This window comes from Dendrobium catenatum, unplaced genomic scaffold (genome assembly GCF_001605985.2).
Source record: "Dendrobium catenatum unplaced genomic scaffold, ASM160598v2 fragScaff_scaffold_637, whole genome shotgun sequence".
Taxonomy (NCBI): Eukaryota; Viridiplantae; Streptophyta; class Magnoliopsida; order Asparagales; family Orchidaceae; genus Dendrobium; species Dendrobium catenatum.
Window position 1 is genome coordinate 2,151,092 of NW_021319099.1, and position 21,018 is coordinate 2,172,109.

The 21,018-nt window shown below is 32.6% G+C and overlaps 1 protein-coding gene across 3 annotated transcripts in view; it reads left to right on the forward strand.

Moving 5' to 3' along the window:
* The window catches only part of LOC110102591 (apoptosis inhibitor 5-like protein API5), a 79,746-nt gene that overhangs the window by 31,104 nt on the left and 27,624 nt on the right, over positions 1-21,018 (forward strand). For 2 of the 3 annotated variants that reach the window (XM_020830976.2, XM_028695471.1), the window contains 8 exons: positions 501-583; positions 668-742; positions 847-996; positions 8,614-8,679; positions 8,763-8,828; positions 10,233-10,343; positions 19,355-19,441; positions 19,531-19,637. In XM_020830976.2, coding sequence (XP_020686635.1) covers positions 501-583; positions 668-742; positions 847-996; positions 8,614-8,679; positions 8,763-8,828; positions 10,233-10,343; positions 19,355-19,441; positions 19,531-19,637 — 745 coding nt within the window. The remainder of the gene's footprint in view (positions 1-500; positions 584-667; positions 743-846; positions 997-8,613; positions 8,680-8,762; positions 8,829-10,232; positions 10,344-19,354; positions 19,442-19,530; positions 19,638-21,018) is intronic. The other variant, XM_020830977.2, reaches the window with a different exon arrangement.

Sequence of the window (21,018 nt, forward strand, 5' to 3'; positions counted from 1 at the left end):
ATGCTATTTTAGTTCATTACAACGCCATGCATATTCCATTGTTGTGCTACACAAATTAGGAGGTATTGCAAATCACAAAATTTAAGCGAATCATGACACTCTTATCAAATTATATTATGAGAAATTTTTTTGACATGTGTCTGCTATATGATCATCATAGTAAAACTATTTCATAGATATCAATACAACCGGTTGATCTTTCCATGCCCGGTAATATCAGTTGCATGCTTGCTATAAATTAAAACTTATATTGTGTCGCATTGCAAACAAGGATGAGGCAGTTTACATATCTGGATTAGATTTCAAGTTTTTGCTGGATAGTATGATATATGGCTTCGGCTAAAACATTAAATCTATAGTTCTTTTTAAAGCTACTATGAAATTTCTTTTTCTCAATCTGGAATGGTTCAAAATGTTCTGCAAGCATAGTTGATTCTTTTAAATTTAGCTATGTTAACTTTTATTATCCTGTCATCTAATTTACAATTTTAATTGTGTAGCATCTTTAACAGCTTTATTTAAGCATGTTGAGATAGGCATGGAAAACATCCGTGAAAAAGTTATTGCTTTCCTTAAAGAAAAGGTACAACTTGTATTAATTTGTGTGTTATATTGTCTTTTGTCTGTCTTTTTTCTTTATTTTCTTAAATGCTAAAACATGCCCTAGGTGTTTCCTCTCAAAGCTGAACTGCTGAAGCCTCAAGTTGAGATGGAAAGACGTGTCACCGATTTGGTGAAAAAAGTAGGCTCAATTTTATTTTTGTTCATTAGAAGCAGTTACTTTAGGTTTGAATCTACATATTATCTGCTCGGATGGTTTTAATGGATAGTCCTTTTTATTCTCAGAGTTTGCAGGATGTTACAGGTGCAGAATTTAAAATGTTTGTGGATTTCCTTAAAAGTTTTAGCATATTTGGGGATAACGCTCCTCCAGAGCGTATCCAAGAACTTATTGAGGTTATTGAAGGGCAGGCTGATCTTGATGCGCAGTTTAATGTAAGTGATTGCATGACTATGCTTTTCAAAAATAGCTTCTTTTTTTTTTTTTTTGAGATAAGAGTTTTCAATAGGTGGGGTTCGTAGTTTCAAAAATGATTGTTAAATTGAAGATGAATATCTTGCCTTTGGGATATGAATTTTTGATATTTGATAGAAACCTACCCCACTACAAACGTTGCACCTGATGTGTCATTTATAGACACATTGTTATTTAACATCTTTATCATGGAACATTTAATCACCAATGATTGTTGAACTGGTGTGTATCTACGATGATGCTACTCTAAGATACTTTTTTCTTTTACGTGTATGTCATTTATTTGTTATGGTATTCTTACATTTTGAGTATAACTTAATTCTATTATTTTGTATGCAAAAGGACCAATAAACATTTCTTATAATATAAAATTAAACAAAACTCTTTTGTTGAACACTTTATTGTTTGTTTTATGCGGATACACTCCCATATTTTATATTCCTTTAGTCAAAAACACTATTGTTGTACTCTTTTATTATAAGAGGATATTTAATAAAGATGGATGAGATATTTGTTAATAAGCTTTTCAATGAAGATTGTGAGAATACAATAAACTTTAGTGACTTTAACACCTTAAATAAAAAAAAGATTTTTTTTATCATCATATTAATACAGTTGAGGTAGAGAGACTTTAAAGAAAAATGAAATGTGAAAAGCTGTTGGGCGTGATAATATTTCATTAGAGGTGTGAAAATGTTTAGAAGATGATAAAATTTCTTTTATGAAAATTTTAATTTTATTTTGAAGACTAAAAAGATGCCAAATGAGTGGAGTGTGTTGGTTCATATTTTTTAGAATAAAGGTGACGCTCAAGAGTGTGCGAGTTATAAAGGAAAGAAGTTAATGTGTCATACATTAAAACTATGGGAGAGACTAATTGTTGCTTAGGTTACGGCATGATACTAAGGTTTCTCAAAATCAATTTGGATTCATGCCTCGTAGGTCTACTATGAAAGTCATACATTTATTGAGAGGTTTGATGGAGAAGTATAGAGAGAATAATGAGGATATATATATGATATTTATTTATTTAGAGAAAGCATATGATAAAGTTTCAAGAGAAGTGCTCTGGAGTGTTTTAGAAAGGAAAAGAGTTAACAATGCTTATATTCAAGTAATTAAGGATATGTATGCATGAGTTGTTACTCGTGTTCAAACACAAGATGGTTTGACCAAGTATTTTTTTATTTTAGTGGAGGAATGTATTGGGCTGGTTGTGTAATAGAAAACTCCCCCTCAAATTTCAGGGAAAATTCTATAAGATGGTGGTTAGAACTGCAATGTTTTTTGGTGCAGAATGTTGGCCATTAAAAGAAAAGCATAATATTAAATTTAGTGTTGCAGAGATGAGGATGCTCAGGTGGATGAGTGGCTTTATTCTTAGAGATAGGATGCGAAATGAGCATATACATGAAAAGGTTGGAGTAGCTCCATTGGAAGATAAGATTAGAGAGAGTAGCCTTAGATGGTTTGGTCACATAAAACGGCGGCCTTCTGATAACCCGGTTAGGAAAGTAGATGTATTAAATTTTACTTATGTTAAAAAAGGTAGTAGTAGACCTAAAAAGACTTGGTTAGAAAATATTAGAAATGACCTTTCTTTATTTGATTTAAATGAGAATTTAATTCTTAATAAGACACAATGAAGAAAAATGAATCATGTAGTCGATTCCACATAGTGGGATAAAGGCTTGATGTTGTTGTAGTTGGATTACATCAAGGATTAGCTTTAGGCCCATGTCTTTTTGCTTTAGTCATAAATGTTCTGAATAGACATTTAGAAGAGGGTGTACCTTGTTGTATGCTTTTTTCTGATATTAATCTTGTTGATAAGACTAGAGAGGGAGTTGAAAAAAACATGAATTGTGGAGGTCAATCTTAGTCTAAGGTTTTCGTTTGAGTAGATCTAAAATTGAATACATGGAGTGTAATTTTAGTAGTAGTAGATCAAGTGGGGAGATTGTGGCTTTAGGTGATCAAGTCATTAAAAAGAGTACACGTTTTAGATATCTCGGGTCTATTGTTCAAAGTGATGTTAAAATAGATGAGGATATTATTAGTAGAATTCAAGTTCGATGGTTGAAGTGGAGGAATTTATCGGGCCTGTTGTGTGACAAAAAAGTACCTCTCAAACTTTAAGGGGAAATTTTATAAGATGGTGGTGAGACTTATAATACTTTATGCCACCGAATGTTGTTATAAGAGAAGCATAAAATTAAGTTAAGTGTGCATAGATGAGTATAATCAGGTGGATGAAGATGCTCAGGTGATTGAGTGGCTTTACACTTAGAGACAACATGCGAAATAAATATATACATGAAAAAGGTTGGAGTAGCTTTAGTGGAAAATAAGATTAGAGAGAGATGCCTTAGATGGTTTAGACATATAAAGCGTTGGCCTTTTGATGATCCAATTAGGAGAGTTGATGTATTAGATTTGACATATATTAAAAAAAGGAAGAGGTATTCCTAAAAGTCTTTTTTATGAAGTATTAGAAATAACCTTTATTTAGTAGATTTAAATGAGAATTTAACTCTTAATAGGATACAATGGAGAAAAAAGATTCATATAGCCAACTTCATATACTGGGATAAAGGCTTCTTGTTTTTGCGGGTGAAAACACTTAATATTATATTGTTTTATTTAAATTCCTTTTAAAATTAGTAACTTTAGCTTGACATAATTCCAACTTCATAAGTTTGTATCATATTTCTAGAATTTTGATTCTCTATTAGAATGCCCAATCGTGTTATTAAGTTATTGGTGGAAGGATTGGTGGCTTTCTCTAAAGTGGAAATTAATGGCACAGGTAACCAAAATATTAACTTTCTGTTAAATAAATGAACTTGAGCTTGTAAAATTTTTGGTGTCTTTCTATTACTTTAAAATCCTTTGGACCGTTTGACAATATTCTGAAAGGATTTAACGAGATTTCTCTGCATTTCCTTCTTGTTTTGTCTTGGTGTCGGGAACAAGGTTTTATGAGGGATGACAAGGTGGAAGGAGATAATTTGAGTTGTAATTAAAGATTTGTTTGTTGTAACAACTACAACCTCACCCTAATAGGAATCTTGAATCTCTCATATAAATTTAGAACACCCAACTTTCTAAGTTTTTGCGAACTACGGTTGAACTCCAAAACATTTATTTCAATCTTCAATTCATGAAGAAAGCAATTTCAATTTGTGTATGCAGTAGCATTGAAATATCTAAACAATTGGTGTACCCTTTGTCTTGACCCTAGAAACAAAAAAATTCAAAAGAAGAAAAATCTTCTTATGTAATGCAATGGCAGTAACTAAACCTAGATCTACGGGGTCAGACTAAATTGTAATCGATTGTAGAGCTACAACACCCATGATTATGTAATGCCATGGCAGTGACAATGTTATGAACATTAACATCAAAGTATTTAAACTAACTGCTAAAAATTTCATGTCTCTATCATATCATCTTGTTGTCCCTGCATGCAGGCTAACATAAAACTATGATTGGATACAATAAATATAGTTTATTTATGGAAGTTAAAATTTTTACTGCCATGCTGAAAATTGTTGAAAAAAATCAATTGGTACAATTATGGCTGTCAAGACACAAGGTGCAACACAACAAACAAAGTGTTTATTTTTTTCGAATTTTAAGAGTGAGGTGCAAGCAAAGTTTGGGTTTCAGTTAATTGCAGCACATATATTAGAGAAATATGACATAATATTGTTTTATCTATAACCTTCTTACTAATGGAAATTATGAAATGATCTATAAGACTATAACATTTTGAGTAGTAAAGGTAAAAAAAAAAAAAAAACCTAGTTAAAAAATTAGATTAAACTCCAGAGATATTTTATGCATATCTTTATGAAGATTCATTATGAACGATTAAATAAGAATTCCCAATTCTCTAATCTTTATATGCTTTCAAATAAATAGAAAAAATATAATTAAAGAATTTTCAGCCTAAATTAAGAAAAAAGGAACTACAGTTGAAACATGTTTGGTAGAGCATCTTATAAATATGTCATATATATTCAAAGTCTATATAGAAAAGATAAATATAATTAGATAATTTTTAGCCTAAATTAAAAAAAAAGGAACTACAGTTGAAACATTTTAGGTAATTTTGGAGAGCATCTTATGAATATGTCATGTATATGCAAAGTCTACAAGTGGTATGCGGACACTAGAGAATCATTCAAATAACAAGAGGAAAGGAAATTTCGTCTTTGTAGTTTGAAGGTCATGAAGGGAGCTACTCTGTTAGCTAGTGATAGGAATGCACAATCATTGGCAACCAATAATACAAGGGAAATCCACATCAATAGAGTGAGTGTACTACGGAAACAGAATTGAGCTGGCAAAGTTGAGATATCACAACTAAAGGAATCCAAAGATTCAAAGTGTAAAGATCAATGAATCATAGATATATTGTGATGGGTAAGTACTTTAAATTGTTATCAGCTTAAAATTGTTATCGAGTTAAAAAAAAAGGAAAACCAATGCTCTTACTAACAACAAAAAATGGAATGAGAAGCAAAGTTGCAAGACTATGCTTTTGAAACTGAGAACTAGAATGTGTTTGCAAACCAAATTCAACTTTTATTTGTGAAACGTCTAAGAGGGAAACTGAATAAAGCATGCTATTGAAGCCAAACATAAAGTATTATGATGTTCGACAACACTTGCATCGACACTCTTTGCATTTGTGGAGTAATGTACTGCAAATGCCAGTTGCAACCTTTTGCACCGACAACATGCAAAGGTCATTTTTGATACTAAGTAAAATTAATTGAGCATTTGTGGTTTAATCATAATTAATTATGTAACACTCCACAGTACCCCTTAACAGTACTGGGACTATTACTAATAGAAACATGACATTTTCATCAATCAATCATCTAATACTTGGATCATTTGGAAGACCTTTATAAAAGATCAATAATTTAGATTTATGTAATCAACGGTAGCACTTAATAATTTTTAAACTTCAACAAGACATACTTACAGAGCTACTAAATTAATTCCAAAGTAATAAAACATTGAACAGCTTATTAACCTCAAGAGTAGACTTCATAAATAAGATAATTATTAACATAAAAATTTAAATACTTACAAATTAATCTTCTCACACTTTTTCCTTTCCTTTCATGTAACAACATCCAATAAGAAAATACCGGTGAGCTAGGAGGCTCCATAAGTTATGCAAAATTAAATAACAATAAAAAATGCAATGATAAAATGAATTACAATATTGAGCTAGTCATTGAATCAACTTATCATTATGTATAAAACATAATAAACATCATATTAAACATCACCCTTTATGTCATTTGAGATAGATATTGAATATTTAGTCTTTTAAACGATTAGGCTATCCTTTCATAAACATATTCAATGGAGCCCAGGTATACCTGACATTATCGCCATTGAATTTCATAGAGGTCCCTTTTGTCTCTTTAGGGGTCTCTTTTGCCTCACCTGCTATGCAGATATCAATTTCCTTGGGGTCCTTTTGCCTCATATAAATTACAAGGTTCATACTGGGTCCATTTTTCCCACATGATAATATAGATATTATAACATATAATTGCCAATCATTACTAAGTAAATATTTAGTAACCCGCGTATTCATAATTCATAACTATCACCATTCATATAATCGTACAAGTATTGCAAGAAGAATTTGACATGCATTACTGAACTAATGAAACTTCTTTCTTTAACATATTATCAAAAGATGGTAACACAATGCTTGATCATATATCGACTTCAATTTTAGTTTTTCTACATAACATAAAATTTCTTATAAATGATTACTTCAATGTATTCTCATGATTACTATGCAATTATTCATAGTGCATTGCATTTCCAAACAATTTAAAATACATGATAAATATACCTGAAATCAATAAATTAACTTTACATAACTTGTCTTCCTGACGAATTGACTCTACAGATTCTATACCACGAGGCATTCTCCTTTGATAAACTAATCCAAAACTTTCTTTCTGCATAAATCTACGAATAATCCTATAATACCAATAAGTTATCATCTTTAGCCATTTTTCTGAATTTAGAGAATATGAAAGATAATACTAATATTAGAATTCTTACCTTTTTCTTTACTTTCTCTCTTATTTCTCTCTTAATCTACTCCTCCAAATTACCACAGCAATTTTTGTTCACTGTTATCACTCACCTACCCAAACGGCATAGATTTCCTCTGTGCTACCATATCGCAGGCATTGTAGCAAATTTGCTACAGTAATTTTTTCTTCCTAAGGGCATCTCCAATTGAAAAACTCATTTTTCACTCCAAAATGCAGTAATACATCAAAATGCAGTAAATTGTCTCCAACCAAACTCCATTTTCTAACACCAAAAAAAGAACGTTCTTAGTATATTCTTTCCCATATTTCATTTTTTATATTTTTAATCATAAATTTTATGTATCGAATTTTTGTATTAAATCTATTATAATTATAAAAAAATATTTTGGTATCTTTTATTTTGATTTTTTTTGTTACTGTACTTCTCGATATCTTTTATGTATGAGAAGTTTATCTTGATTTTTATCTTAATGTTGCAACTTAAATTAATTAATTATGTAAAAAATATTTAGATTTCTAAAAAAATAAGATATTTCTAATTTATTATTTTAATTAGTAATAAAAAGTTTCTAAACTTGAATCTTTAAAATTAATAATTAATTTTAGAATTAAAAAAAAAAAAAAAACAAATGGCGGATGAACAGTGCTATGCCAATATTGGCATCGCACTGTTCATCCCTAATCAAATGGCGTAAGCATTGGTGTTCGGTTGGAGCAAAGGAAGGATGGCAAACACTTGTTTGCCGTTCCATTGGAGTTGCCCTAATTCCTCCGATTTTTGCTATACGAAATTCTGCCAAGTCAATCCCGCCCTGAGTACCGAAACTGCTACAGGAAATTCGAGGTCACTATGCCGAACAAAACTCCCAGATTTTCTAGCCGTGACTTTAGAGGGAAATAAGATAGAGATGGACCACACACTAATTACCGAATTCATCATTAAATCTCAGCTTTTAGATGGTATAAAGCCAAAGTATGCATCCTTTCATACTTAAATCATTTGCTCAATTTATTTATTGTTAAATAATTATTTCCTTAAAATAAATTTTTTATTAACAATAATTTATATTAACTAATTAATGCTTATACTTAAAATAAATTTCATAATAAAATTACTTAAATTTAAATTTTCACATACCTTAAAATCTGGATCTTACAAATGATGCCTCAAATCTTACCCTAACACTGCATCATAATTTTCCCAAATCCCTTATTGCTACTACTGATTTGTTCCTATCACTGATACTCTCCTTACTAATGTTACCCTTGCTTATGGGAGAATATAAATTTGCAGGAGCATTTAAGATATTTATATATTGAGAATATCTGCAATGGAGAATATGAAACTCTTTTGATTTCGTGAATACTATATTGTTCGTTGCTGTATCTTATAATTTTGAGCGAGACATTATGCTCTGGTTTTCTGTTTGTGCCAACGAACATGGCTTACTGGCATTATTTTTTATGGTGCAGGTCTCAGATGTTGACCACATAGATAGGATGATTTCCTGCATGTTCATGGCTTTACCAATTTTTGTGGTAAATGATTCGACTTCTTATATTATCATTTAATTTTTTCCGCATTCTTAAATATTTATTCTGTACTGTTATAATTTGTACAGAGAGGAGCTTCAAGCAGCAGGTTCATTAATTATTTCAACAAACACATAATACCTGTTTTTGACAAGGTGAACAGATTATTATCTTTCAATAAATAATTAATATTTTCTATTTTGGATTACTGTCTTCTTTATATTCTACAAATTTTATTTTTTTCTTTGGTTTATTATTATCATTCTGTTGTAACTTACACATGTGACTGGTAAATTAACTTGCTATCGTTCATGGTCACATCAAGAAGCTGCAAACTATAAATCATTGATCTTTCTTCTCGCAGAATATACAAAACCGCCAATGTTTCTCATTGATGTTACTGTAATCCATTCAGTCTAACTAAGAAAAGCCTGTTAAGAATTTATTGCCTCTTTGGATCTGACTTTCTTGGAAGCCTTTATGCTACTAGTGATTTTTGTTATTGGAACTTATCGGCCTCTGTTCTTATTTTTGTCTTGTCTAAAGATGTGATACTTGAAATCATGCCTTTCTGGAAAAAAAAAGTATTTTGAATGTTATGTTTTGCATGACTCTCTCTCTCTCTCTCTCTTGGTTAACTACAAAATATGTGCCATTTAGCTAATCACCATTAGCATCCATAGGAAAAAAAAAAAAACCAAAATGAACGGCATGGATTGAAACTAAATTTCTGTTATCCTTGCTCCCCAGCCTGTGACACCACAGCCTATTAAAGAAATTCAAGGTGCCAGCACAATTTCATTCTTCCTGCAAGAGATGTTTTTGGGATTAAGTTTTCTGATGTATCTCTTGTGTCTATTAAGTCAATCCAGATCACCAATGTGCAATCCCTTATGTTCATTAGTATCTAGCAAAATGGGAGTTGTTATTGGAGAAAGCAGTAAAAAGTTTGGTCTGTATTAAAGGACTGTCAAATACTTTATTAATATAAGGCATCATCATAACATTATAAAACGATAGCCTGGAGTTGCTAAAAAATAGCATTATGGCGGTGGTGAAAAGCTTGGGCTGTATTAAAGGACACTCAAATACTTACTGATTTAGTGCATCATAATAGAACTACAAAACTGTTTATTGATTTTAAATAATATGCATGTAATGTTTGTATTTGTGAGTTGGCTAGCTTGTTCCAACGTTACGAGTTATGAGTTGCACTGTCTTGGAAATTGAGCTTGTTCATAACCAAATTTTGGTGCTGCCTCTGTAATATTAATATTCTTTATAACAACAACAACAACAACATCCCCCACTATGTGGGGTCGGCTATAGGAATCCTTTTTCTCCATTGTGTCTTGTTAAGAGTCAAATTCTTATAAATTAATATTCTTTACGCATGTTGTGCTAAGAGATTACTTTAATTTTCTTTCTTTTGTGCCAATTTTTTTTCAGATTTCGTTTTAACTATTTTGTCCTATGTTCCATCAAAGTACTTTCAACATTTTTCATCTTTCCGATCAAAATATGATAATTTTCTTTGTAATATTAATTGTTTTTGTCAGCTTCCTGAAGAGAGAAAGCTTGATTTTCTTAAGAGTCTTGCTGGAAGTTCACCTTACGCAACTGCACAGGATTCACGTCAGCTTCTTCCAGCAATTGTTCAGCTGTTAAAGGTATGCATATTTCACCACAGAGCCTTTTTTTCTAACTTATTTTTGTTTAATTCTTTTTAGATATCTGAAGAAACTTCTTGGCTTTCGGGCTACTTTAATCATATTGAATTTTCTTTCTATTCTATTTGTGTGCATGTGTATGTCCAATCCCTATTCTGCACCCTCCTAGAAACTTCTTGCAATGTGTGAGTGAACTTAATCTTAACACACTGACGTGGATACTCTTTTAAAAGGGCTTCTATTCATATCCGATACTTTAGTTTCTAGTTTCTACCATACTGCAAAGATAGCATGTCTGATACACAACCTTTTTATCATCCTTATAATTTTAAAAGATTAATTTGACATTCATTCTGCTAAACAAAAATGTTAGGCTATTTTATAATTTCAAAGGGGATAACATTATGTTTCAAAGACATTCTTTTAAATAAACACAAACATATTATCTTATATATATAGATAATATGCTTGTGTTTATTTAAAAGAATATAAGTTTATCCCATATATTTTTATTTAAGATAAGTCGGGCTCGAGATTAGTTAAGGCTTTTTAAATCCCTGTAGTTAGCAATGGAATTTCCTTATATCGAGTCCATCCTATATTGAACATGAGATCAATATCTTGGAAACCAGGGGCCGTACTGTTTGTATGTAGGCTTGTTGGTGTGATATGAATAAATACCATATTACTTGCTCTTATAAAGTAGCTACTATTTGTTGCAAAATGTTTTTGCAAATATCTATGTTATAAGTTATTTGTGTGTACTTCCTTTTGTTTGTTTTTTATATTTATGCGCTAGTATGAATAGATGATGCTTGGCATACCAATGCATAGAGTTTTTTTTTTACAAATGTAATTTTTTTGGGGGTTTAACTGCAATGATGATCTACTATAATGCAAACTCAAAGCAATCTATCAAGCACAATCATTTATTTATTGTTACAAATAACAGCCGTAAAATCACAAGTATTGAAATTTCACCAAATTTATGAACCCTGGAAGATTTGAATAATTCCAATCTCATAATCATAGACAAGAACTAGATATTGAGTGAAGAAAGAACATATATGATTACATAAATATCTTAGGGAAAAGAGATCAATGACTGAATTGGGCACGCACATTTCCACTAGCACTTTGTCAACCGTTATGCTTGAAATTTGCAAGAACTTCACATATGAAGGGAAAATTCATGTAGGAATCAATCTCCAAATGATAATTAGAGATAAAAAGGATTTATTAATTTAAACAATCTGTGAAGTCTTAAAAATAACTGCCTTACATTATGGTAGGTTAACATCAATATTATTATTAGACCAACTAAAATTAAGGTTGTTCCTCCAACTTGGATTATATGTATTAGAATATAGATTCTTTTATCTTCCAATCAAATTCACATTCTCAATCCTTAGAGTATTATTATCACTTAGAAATTCAAATCACACTCTTCAAATTGCATAGATTATTGTGATGTTGAACTAACTTCAATAGTGACCAATTTTTTAGAAATCACAGTTACTTGAGTATTCAAAATGGATAAACATCAAATTCATAAACACTTGTTACTTTTTCGAATTCACCCTATCAGAAGGCCATTAAAAATTATTTGTAGTCATTTCCTCAATTAATTCATAGGGTTTCTCAAATGACTTAGTCATTAAAGATCATTCAGCAGCTGCATTTATAATCAATCTATGGGATCTTATCATACCATGGTGATGACATTTTCTAACTATTTTCTTAAATCTTTTCCAACTTTCATAAATTTGATTCATGCCGGGTAGGTCAACTATGGAAGACGTACATCTATTAAGAGGTTTGATGGAGAAATACAGAGAAAATAAAGAGGATCTTCATATGATATTTATTGATTTAGAAAATACATGATAAAGTTTCAAGAGAAGTGCTATATAGAGTTCTTGAAAAGAAAGGAGTTAATAATGCTTATATTCAAATCATTAAAGATATATATGCAGGAGCTATTACTTGTGTTCAAACACAAGGTGGTTTGACCAAGTATTTCCCTATTTCGGTTGGGCTACATCAAGGATCACCCTTAAGTCCATATCTTTTTGCTTTAGTCATGGATGCTCTCACTAGACATTTGCAAGAGGATGTACCTTGGTGTATGTTTTTTTGCTGATGACAATGTTTAAAATTGTGTAAATAAGCCTCGATGTGTTTTTTGTCCGTGAGGTGAGGCGTAAGCCTCACGGACGAAAAATTGCGTAAATGAGAATTTAAGGGTTTTAGCAAGTAAATAATAGTAAGAGTCTATCATTCAATAAAAATATCTAAATAACAAGTGAAATTAGTGGAAAACAATAAAATAGATGCAATACTTGCATCGCATAGTATAATTCAAAGTACAGAACCACAACATATAACTCTATCAAAACTCCCAAAGTACAAATAATAAAGAACATATTAAATCAAATCATTCCTATCACTAAATGGGTCTTCAAGGTAATCTTCTTCTTCAATTGTATTTATGAATGTCATATCTTCATCATCTTCAATGTTACTCACTTTTCTCTTCCTTGTTCAATAAGAATGATTACTGTCATGTTAATTGCCTACTTGATATATATATATATATGTATATATATAATGTAATAGCACATAAGAAGTTATGGAATATCATTATTTGCTTGTTGTGCAGCAAAACTAGTGGATGTGTGTGGTGTGGTACTATTGGATGTGCCCACTTGATTTGCTTCGACCCTCAAGACATCCACACTTAGATCCTCTAGCTGCAAATCTGATAATGGCAAATCTGTCTCATTATCTATGAACCACTCATTATTAGACGCCACATCGTCACACACCAACGGGTCCTCATCATCCTTCAACCCCTTGTTCCTCAACCTCCTATCTCTCAACCTCTTGTTGTGCATGATATACACAAAGAAGTTTATTCTAAGTGAAAGTCTATTTCTTCTATTCGTTTGCACTTGACTATATGTATTTCAGTTTCGCTCACACTTAGAGGAAGAACAAGTGAGGCCCAAAACTCTAACAATAAAACTCTATAACTCAGGGGTGGAATCACCAAATTGGATCCACTATTCAACTATTTTCAAGAAAAATGATAATCAGAACATATTAAGTTTTATGCATATACAGATACTTTGCAAAAATATGTATACCTGGAGAGCGTTTAGCAATAGTAGATTTTCTTGTTTGCAGACCAAAAAATTTCTCCCTATTCCGAAATAGAACAAGTTCTAAATCTGCTAGCTCCCTGACGGTTTGGTCCGAGCGTTTCATGCAATGATACAAGACAAGCTTCACCTTTGGATTTGAGGATTTCCTCTCTGAATGTTGAAATTGAGGATTGAGATCATACGCCACTGCATGTAGATGACGGTGTAACTGGACATCCCACCGAACATCAATGATATCCCAAATCTCTTTATAACTTGCCTCCTCTCCTCCCAAGTTATGTGCAATCAACACCTTTGCCTCATCAATTGTATTATATATAAAACCCTTGGCTGGTTTCTTCTCGACATCCACTAAACGTAGAACTTGTACTAAGGTTCTCGTGCTCAATATGTCATAGATCACACTAGCCCAAAATTTATCATTTAGAATTAGCCTTCGTATTTCTTTCCCCTTAGGTTTCTTCCCCCAGGTAGAATTAAGCTATTGTGTCGATGTAAACAATGCTTCAAGAGGTTGTCTCACATCTAGCATGCTTTGGAGTGTCAAATAAGATGTGGCAAATATGTGGAATAAACTTGCATTAGGAATTGAAAATGATATGGAGTGCAAAAATGTAATAATGAACCTAGTGGTAGCAGGGAGAGTGATTTCCTTCTTTGAAAACTTTCTCATTAAGGTTAAGACCCGTAAGTGGTTGTAGATGAATTTTGTGATCTTCTTTGCCCTATAAAGGGCGCTCTTGTGTTGAGGTATATCACCAAGTTCCTCCAATATGAGATCGATATAGTGTGCTGCGCAGGGGGTCCAATAGAGATGTTTCCTCTTCTCCATCAACATCTGAGCAGCTGCTTTATATGCACTGGCATTGTTAGTCACAACCTGAAGAACCAATTGCTCCCCAATCTCCTCAACAACCTCATCTAGTAAATTGAAAATGAATTCAACATTTTTAACCTCATCTGAAGCTTCAACTAATCGTAAAAACACCGTGCCGTAGGGATTATTTACAAGGATATTAATCAAGCTCCTGCTCTTCATGTCAGACCATCCATCTGACATAATGATAATTCCTGTCTCACTCCATATCCGTTTAATATCATCAATACTCTATGTTCTGCAGCTCCTTCAAAATCCATGTTCACAACTCGTACATGGAAAGTGCCTTCAACCCTCTCCCATACAACCCTACAGATCGCAACATATTGAAGTAGGCCGGCGATGTCACAACATTAAATGGTATGGCATTCTCAAAAAACAAATCTGTCAATATTCACGCAAACCTGACGTCGACCCCTCTGGTACCAGCCGCAGTCATTATCTGTACTTGTCCTCTATCCTCTCCTGGGTTAGTCATATACTGATCTATAGGACCCGCAAAATTGCTCTATTATGTATAGTGGAGGAAGAGCCGTTTCCACTCTCGCTCCCGAAGCAAGCACCATGTTCAACCCTTTCATCAAATTGCTCATATTTGTAAATGTTTGACCGTTCTACTCCTTTTCATATAAGCTATAATTTCTTCATTCATCTTATCCGGAACATTCGCACAAGGTGTTACATTTTTATGTGAGCCGAATAAGTGTTCCTTCATGTGAGTAACTCCTCCCTTCACCATCTTATCAAAAAAATTGCATTTTAAATACACATGTCTTCTCGCCGCCTCCTACATCAACTTGCACACTGTATTTCAAAGAAGGGTCACACCGCAATGACATATTTGCCTTTTCCTTGCCTCTAACCATGTTTCATATTGCACAAATGCGAAAACAAACAAAAAATCTCAAGAAATAAATAACCTAAATTTTCTTTCACTTGAAAAATATTTCCTTGAACTAAAAAAAAAAACCTAAAATCGGTAGTGGAGTACTGGAGTTCTCCTAGAGAGCGGCCGGACACTACAAGATCATCTGAGTGAGGCGACGCCGGCGGGAAGGGATGCCGAGCGGATCGAGTCGTGCGGCGTGGCTTTGTCCGTTCGATTTCGAGCATGCAGAAATAAGAGGGGAGGAAGATAGCTTATTTCAAATAGAACTTAAGTGTGTGGGACCCGGTTACAAGAGGCGTGCACCTCTCTGAATTGGGCAATTCAACCTCAAAGGCGCGCCTCACATGCACAGAGGCGTACGCCTCACGAAGAACCAAAAAAGCTTAAGCAATGAGGCTATTTGGGACAAAATTGTGCAGAGGCGCAACTCTAATTACGCAATTTTAAACTATGGCTGATGATATTCTTCTTGTTGATAAGACTAAAGAGGGAGTTGAAGGTAAACTTGAATTATGGAGGTCAACCTTAGAGTCTAAAGGTTTTCAATTGAGTAGATCTAAAACGGAATATATGGAGTGTAATTTTAGTAATAATAGACCTAGTGAGGGGATTGTGACTTTGTGCGATCAAGTCATTAGTAAGAGTACACGTTTTAGATATCCTGGATCAATTGTTCACAGTGATGGTGAAATAGATGGGGATATCATCAGCAGAATTCAAGTTGGATGGTTGAAGTTGGGGAATACATCGGGCTTGTTGTGTGATAAAAAAAGTACCCCTCAAACTTAAGGAAAAATTCTATAAGATGGTGATGAGGCCTACAATGCTTTATGGTGCTGAATGTTGGGCATTAAAGTGAAGCATAATACTAAGTTAAGTGTGGCAGAGATGAGGATGCTTAGGTGGATGAGTGAATTTACTCTTAGAGATAGGATACGAATGAGCATATACGTGAAAAGGTTGGAGTAGCTCCAGTAGAAGATAAGATTAGAGAGAGTCTACTTAGATGGTTTGGTCACATAAAACGGCGGCCTTCCGATGATCCGGTTAGGAAAGTAGAGCTATTAGATTTGACTTATGTTAAGAAAGTTAGAGGCATACCTAAAAAGACTTGGCTAGAAAATATTAGAAATGATATTTCTTTTTTAGATTTAAACGAGAATTTGATTTTTAATAAGACATAATGGAGAAAAAATATTCATATAGCCGACCCCACGTAGTGGGATAAAGGCTTGCTGTTGTTGTTTTTGTATCATAAATTGACTCTCTTTTAAATTGTGCGAAAGATTTGATATTATTTGTAAGCTTGGTAGTTTTCGAAAATGGGAAATACTTAGCAAAGAATGTGTGCTAACTCATTTTAAATGATTATAAAGCTTGGGGGCAAGAAGTTCAACCACATCTTAATTTTGTCCCTTAGAGAAAATGAAAACAATCGAAGTTTAACAACACATTATTGCCGACATCATTGCACTTGAATGTTGCACAGATTTCTAAGAAGCTAGCTAAGTACAGGTTGGGATTCTCCATAGGAGTTTCCCCAAATTGAAAATTTTGAATTATCTGAATTATGACAGGTTTCAGTTCAAATTTATTGATGTGAATAATAGGTTTATTAATACTCTTATAGATTTCTTCTACTTCATGATTAACATATTCCCTAAAGGATCTAGGATGGTCCTGATCTTGTACTTGTTCAGACATTTGTAAATTTTTTTTCTTTCAGATTTTTGTAAGGTCTTTTCAATCTTATAATTATACAAGAATGGCTCCTTATTAGATCAACTATGCATGCAACATTACAACAACAACAACATCAAGCCTTTGCCCACTATACTTTTTAAAGGATTCATGTCATGATTATTCGAAAAGTTTTACGCTGGCTGTCAACTACCTAACGCAACCCTCCACTTTTCTCATCCAGGACTTGGAATATGGCAACAACATGCAACAATAATGAACTAAAAAAGTAAAGAACAAAAATTAAACAAACAATAAATTATCTTTTTCAAAATTTGAACAAAAATTGCAAAAATAAAGATACATGATACAAGTCTAAATATGCACTAGTTTCAACAATATAGTTTAAAATTGCAATACACACGTTACTTCCCTAGCAATAATGCCAAAAATTTGTGCGGGGCTACGCGATGGCTTGTACTTGTTCTTGCTATGTAATAGTATATGTATGATTATGAATAAGCATAGTTTTTTTATATGAAATTGCTCACTAGATACGTGTGTCGATTAAGTAATAAAGTGATTACGTCAGTATCAACTCACGAGAAAATGTTTTGCTAGATTGCAATCAAACTAGTACTGTTTATTACAGATGCACAGTTCATTCTACTAAACAAGATGAACTAATTACATATATAGATTTCTGTCACTAATAGTGATTGCAAATAGATGATGCGATACCAATATACAAAATATGTTTTGGACTAATGTTTATAAAACAATAATTTTTTTTCTAATGAGACTCTTAAATGTTGATGTGGATTAGAGCATATGCATTTAAAGATCTCTGTCGAGTTTGTAGGGGCGAAATGAAAGATTCAAAATCTTCATATAATTTTATTGTCTCTATAGAACCTAGAATATTTAACATCCTATGACTAAACATGCCAACATTCACCAATACTTATATTTATTCCAATATTATTTAATCATTGAGATAATATATCACACTAGATATTAACTATATACATGACCATTGTATGTATTAAAATAAGAACGAGAGATATTGAAAACATTCATAATTTCATTTAAGGTATGAGAGTCTACATTTATACTTGCATTGTGTTTACATCATTAGTCCAAAACTTAGAAATTAGCTCGACATGGATAAATTAGAAAGCAAACACATTTTCATTTCACTCATAGAAGAAAAGATATAGGAGAAATAATTAGGAAAAACTTCACTAGGATAGTACAATTGACTTCTCCACACTGTTTCCTCTAATGTTAGGATTTCTTACATAAGATAAGCTAAGATCTCTAATGAAAGTATCATACACTTCTTTAGCCTCCTTTAAATTTTATTCTAAGGGGGCATTTTGTTGAATCGGTGCGGCTTCGTCTTTCATCTATCTCTCCTCCGTGGCACTGCAAAAGTTGAGCGTTGCGGTGTTTGAATGTGCAATTCGGTGTTGCAGTGTTATAATGATGGACATTCCGACATTCAAATTCTCGAGGCTCTGGTGCTGCAACATGGATTTCTGATGCTGCTATGCAATGAAGCGTTATAGTGCTTACCTTGGCTTCGCCAAAGCGCTAAATTCTTTACCATTTTTCCCGAGACGTTGGCGTTGCAATTCCCAAGTCTGGCATCGAGGCATTGCATACATTGTGAAATTGGTAATTGGAACGCTATGGCGTTGGTTCATCACTAATGAATTTTTTGCCTTTTCCTAAATATTTTCTATACAAACACAACTAAAACATGTTTTCACTGAATTTAAATACTATAAACAATACACAATTTACATTTAATAGTTATCACCCCAACTAATTAAATTTCTGAATTTCTAAATGACAATTGAAGAAAAGAACATGTTGACATTGTAAGAAATATGATGCTAAAAGGAGATGTTCTAGAAAAATAATTAATTGGAAGTTTCCACATCACTGTAGATAAAAAGGACAACTGTGTCAACATTACGCTCTTGAAAAACACAAAGCTTCACAAAGTCAAGTCCATTTAGCAGAAAGCATTTGGAATTCTTAACAAAACAATTTCAATAATATCATTAAAGCACTGTATCTCTTAGCGGTATTTGTACCAAACCACAAAAAGGTAAATTCTTCAAGTTCCTTAAAATGTAAAACAGTGCCATTATTAGGTCTCAAATCCTGGATGAAAAAAATAGAGGTTTGTATTAGGTAGTCAATTGCCAGCATAAAACTTATCAAATAATTATGACATGTATCCATATATTGCCATTAAGCTGCCATGGCTACCTTATTATTTTCCTATAATATTTTAATAATTCTATTTTGAGTTCCTTGTGTGACTTCCCATTGTTTGCTTTAAAAATTTGTTGTTTTTTTGTTAATTTTGTTCTGTTTAACGCAGACTTATATGCCTCGGAGAAAAATTGAAGAGACTAATTTTAGTTATGTTGAGTGTTTGCTATACACTTTTCATCACTTAGCTCATAAGGTTTCTCTCTTAGACTTTTATTTCTATTTACATCATAAATGCAATGTTATTTTATTTTACATAGCCTTCCTGACATGTCAGCAATGCAGACGCCAAACTCTACGAACAGTCTCTGCGGTTACAAAATTGTAACTGGGCAACCCTCAGATAGGCTCGGAGAGGATTTTTCAGATATTAATAAAGATTTCACAGAAAGGTAGCAACTATTTTACTCTAATTCTGTAATGACTAACTGATATGTTTAGTTAATTGGTATATTTTAAAATTAATTGTACAACATCTATTTAGCATTGATCCTAGTTATGCTGTTCTGGACATAAATAAAATTTGTTATTATGTTGATTAGTTCAATTTGTTGAGGAAATTGTTTTTGATTTCTAATGTTATTAGTTGTCAGTTCTCTAAAAAAAATTGTATGTGCTTCTAGAATGGACAAACATTTAGTTGCGTAACTCATCTAATTCTTGTGTGAATCTATTCAGGATTAGAATGAATCAATTCCAGTTGTACAAAATGCCTCGTTTAAAATTACAAATAGTTATTAGAACTCTAGGAGAGAACTTCAGCTGGCATGGTGTATAAGAATGTTATTCTTTTAATGAAATTTTGGCACCTGGTTTGCTTAATTGATAACCTATAAATGAATTAAATCCTGATATAAATTGACATAAAAACTAATTTTCCCTGCTTAGAAATCAAATGCCATGGTGAAAAAACTGCAGAAGTATGTGTGATTGGTACCAAGGTACCATTCTAACAATTAGCTTTTTGGTGCTTCATAGTTAAGTCATCCGTATCTTTTTCCGGTTTATCCCAACTTTTAAGTTGTCACAGCTTATTCCTGCAGGTTTCTTTTGTCTTCTTTCTTTCCTGGGCTTTATGTCTGTGGGTGACAACTTCGGGTTTGATGCTTGAAAAAAAAATTGAATTGCAGTCTGTACCCTTTTCTTTTTCTCTCTTGTATAATATTCCATCAAATGCTGTCAAGAAGTATAAATAAGCTGTTGCGATCTTTTGTGCATCTTGGATGTTTTTATGCTTTGCAAAAGATATAATCGAGCTATTGTGAAATAATTATATTGAATCAGAAGTGATTAGGTTTGATTGTGCTAGTTGCTGAGCATTGTATATTAATTGATCAATGGCTGTCTCAATGGAGAGTTCAAGCAGATATGATTTCTTTGATAGGGACCATTTTGTGCCCGGAGTGCCATGTGAATCTGTTGCATTTGTAGTGCCATTGGGAATTGGGATCGCGGATAGTTACATAATGGCATTGTAGAAATCATGCCTTACCACAAGTGGTTAGTTGGCTAGTTGAGCCCGACCTATTCCTTATGGGCTTATTAATAGGGCTACACTGTGAGAAGAATGGATGCCTGAACAAAATGATGAGGCATACCATACATAGTGTTAAAAGTAAAATGATTTATAAATGCAACCATAGGGTTTCAGTTTCTAGTTTATTTTTTCCAACTTCAGCTTTGTGGAAACCATAGGAAATACGAAAAAAAAATTTTTACACGCGTGTACTTTTTCAGGTATTTAACAAGTAGCAGTGGGTCATAGCAGGTGAA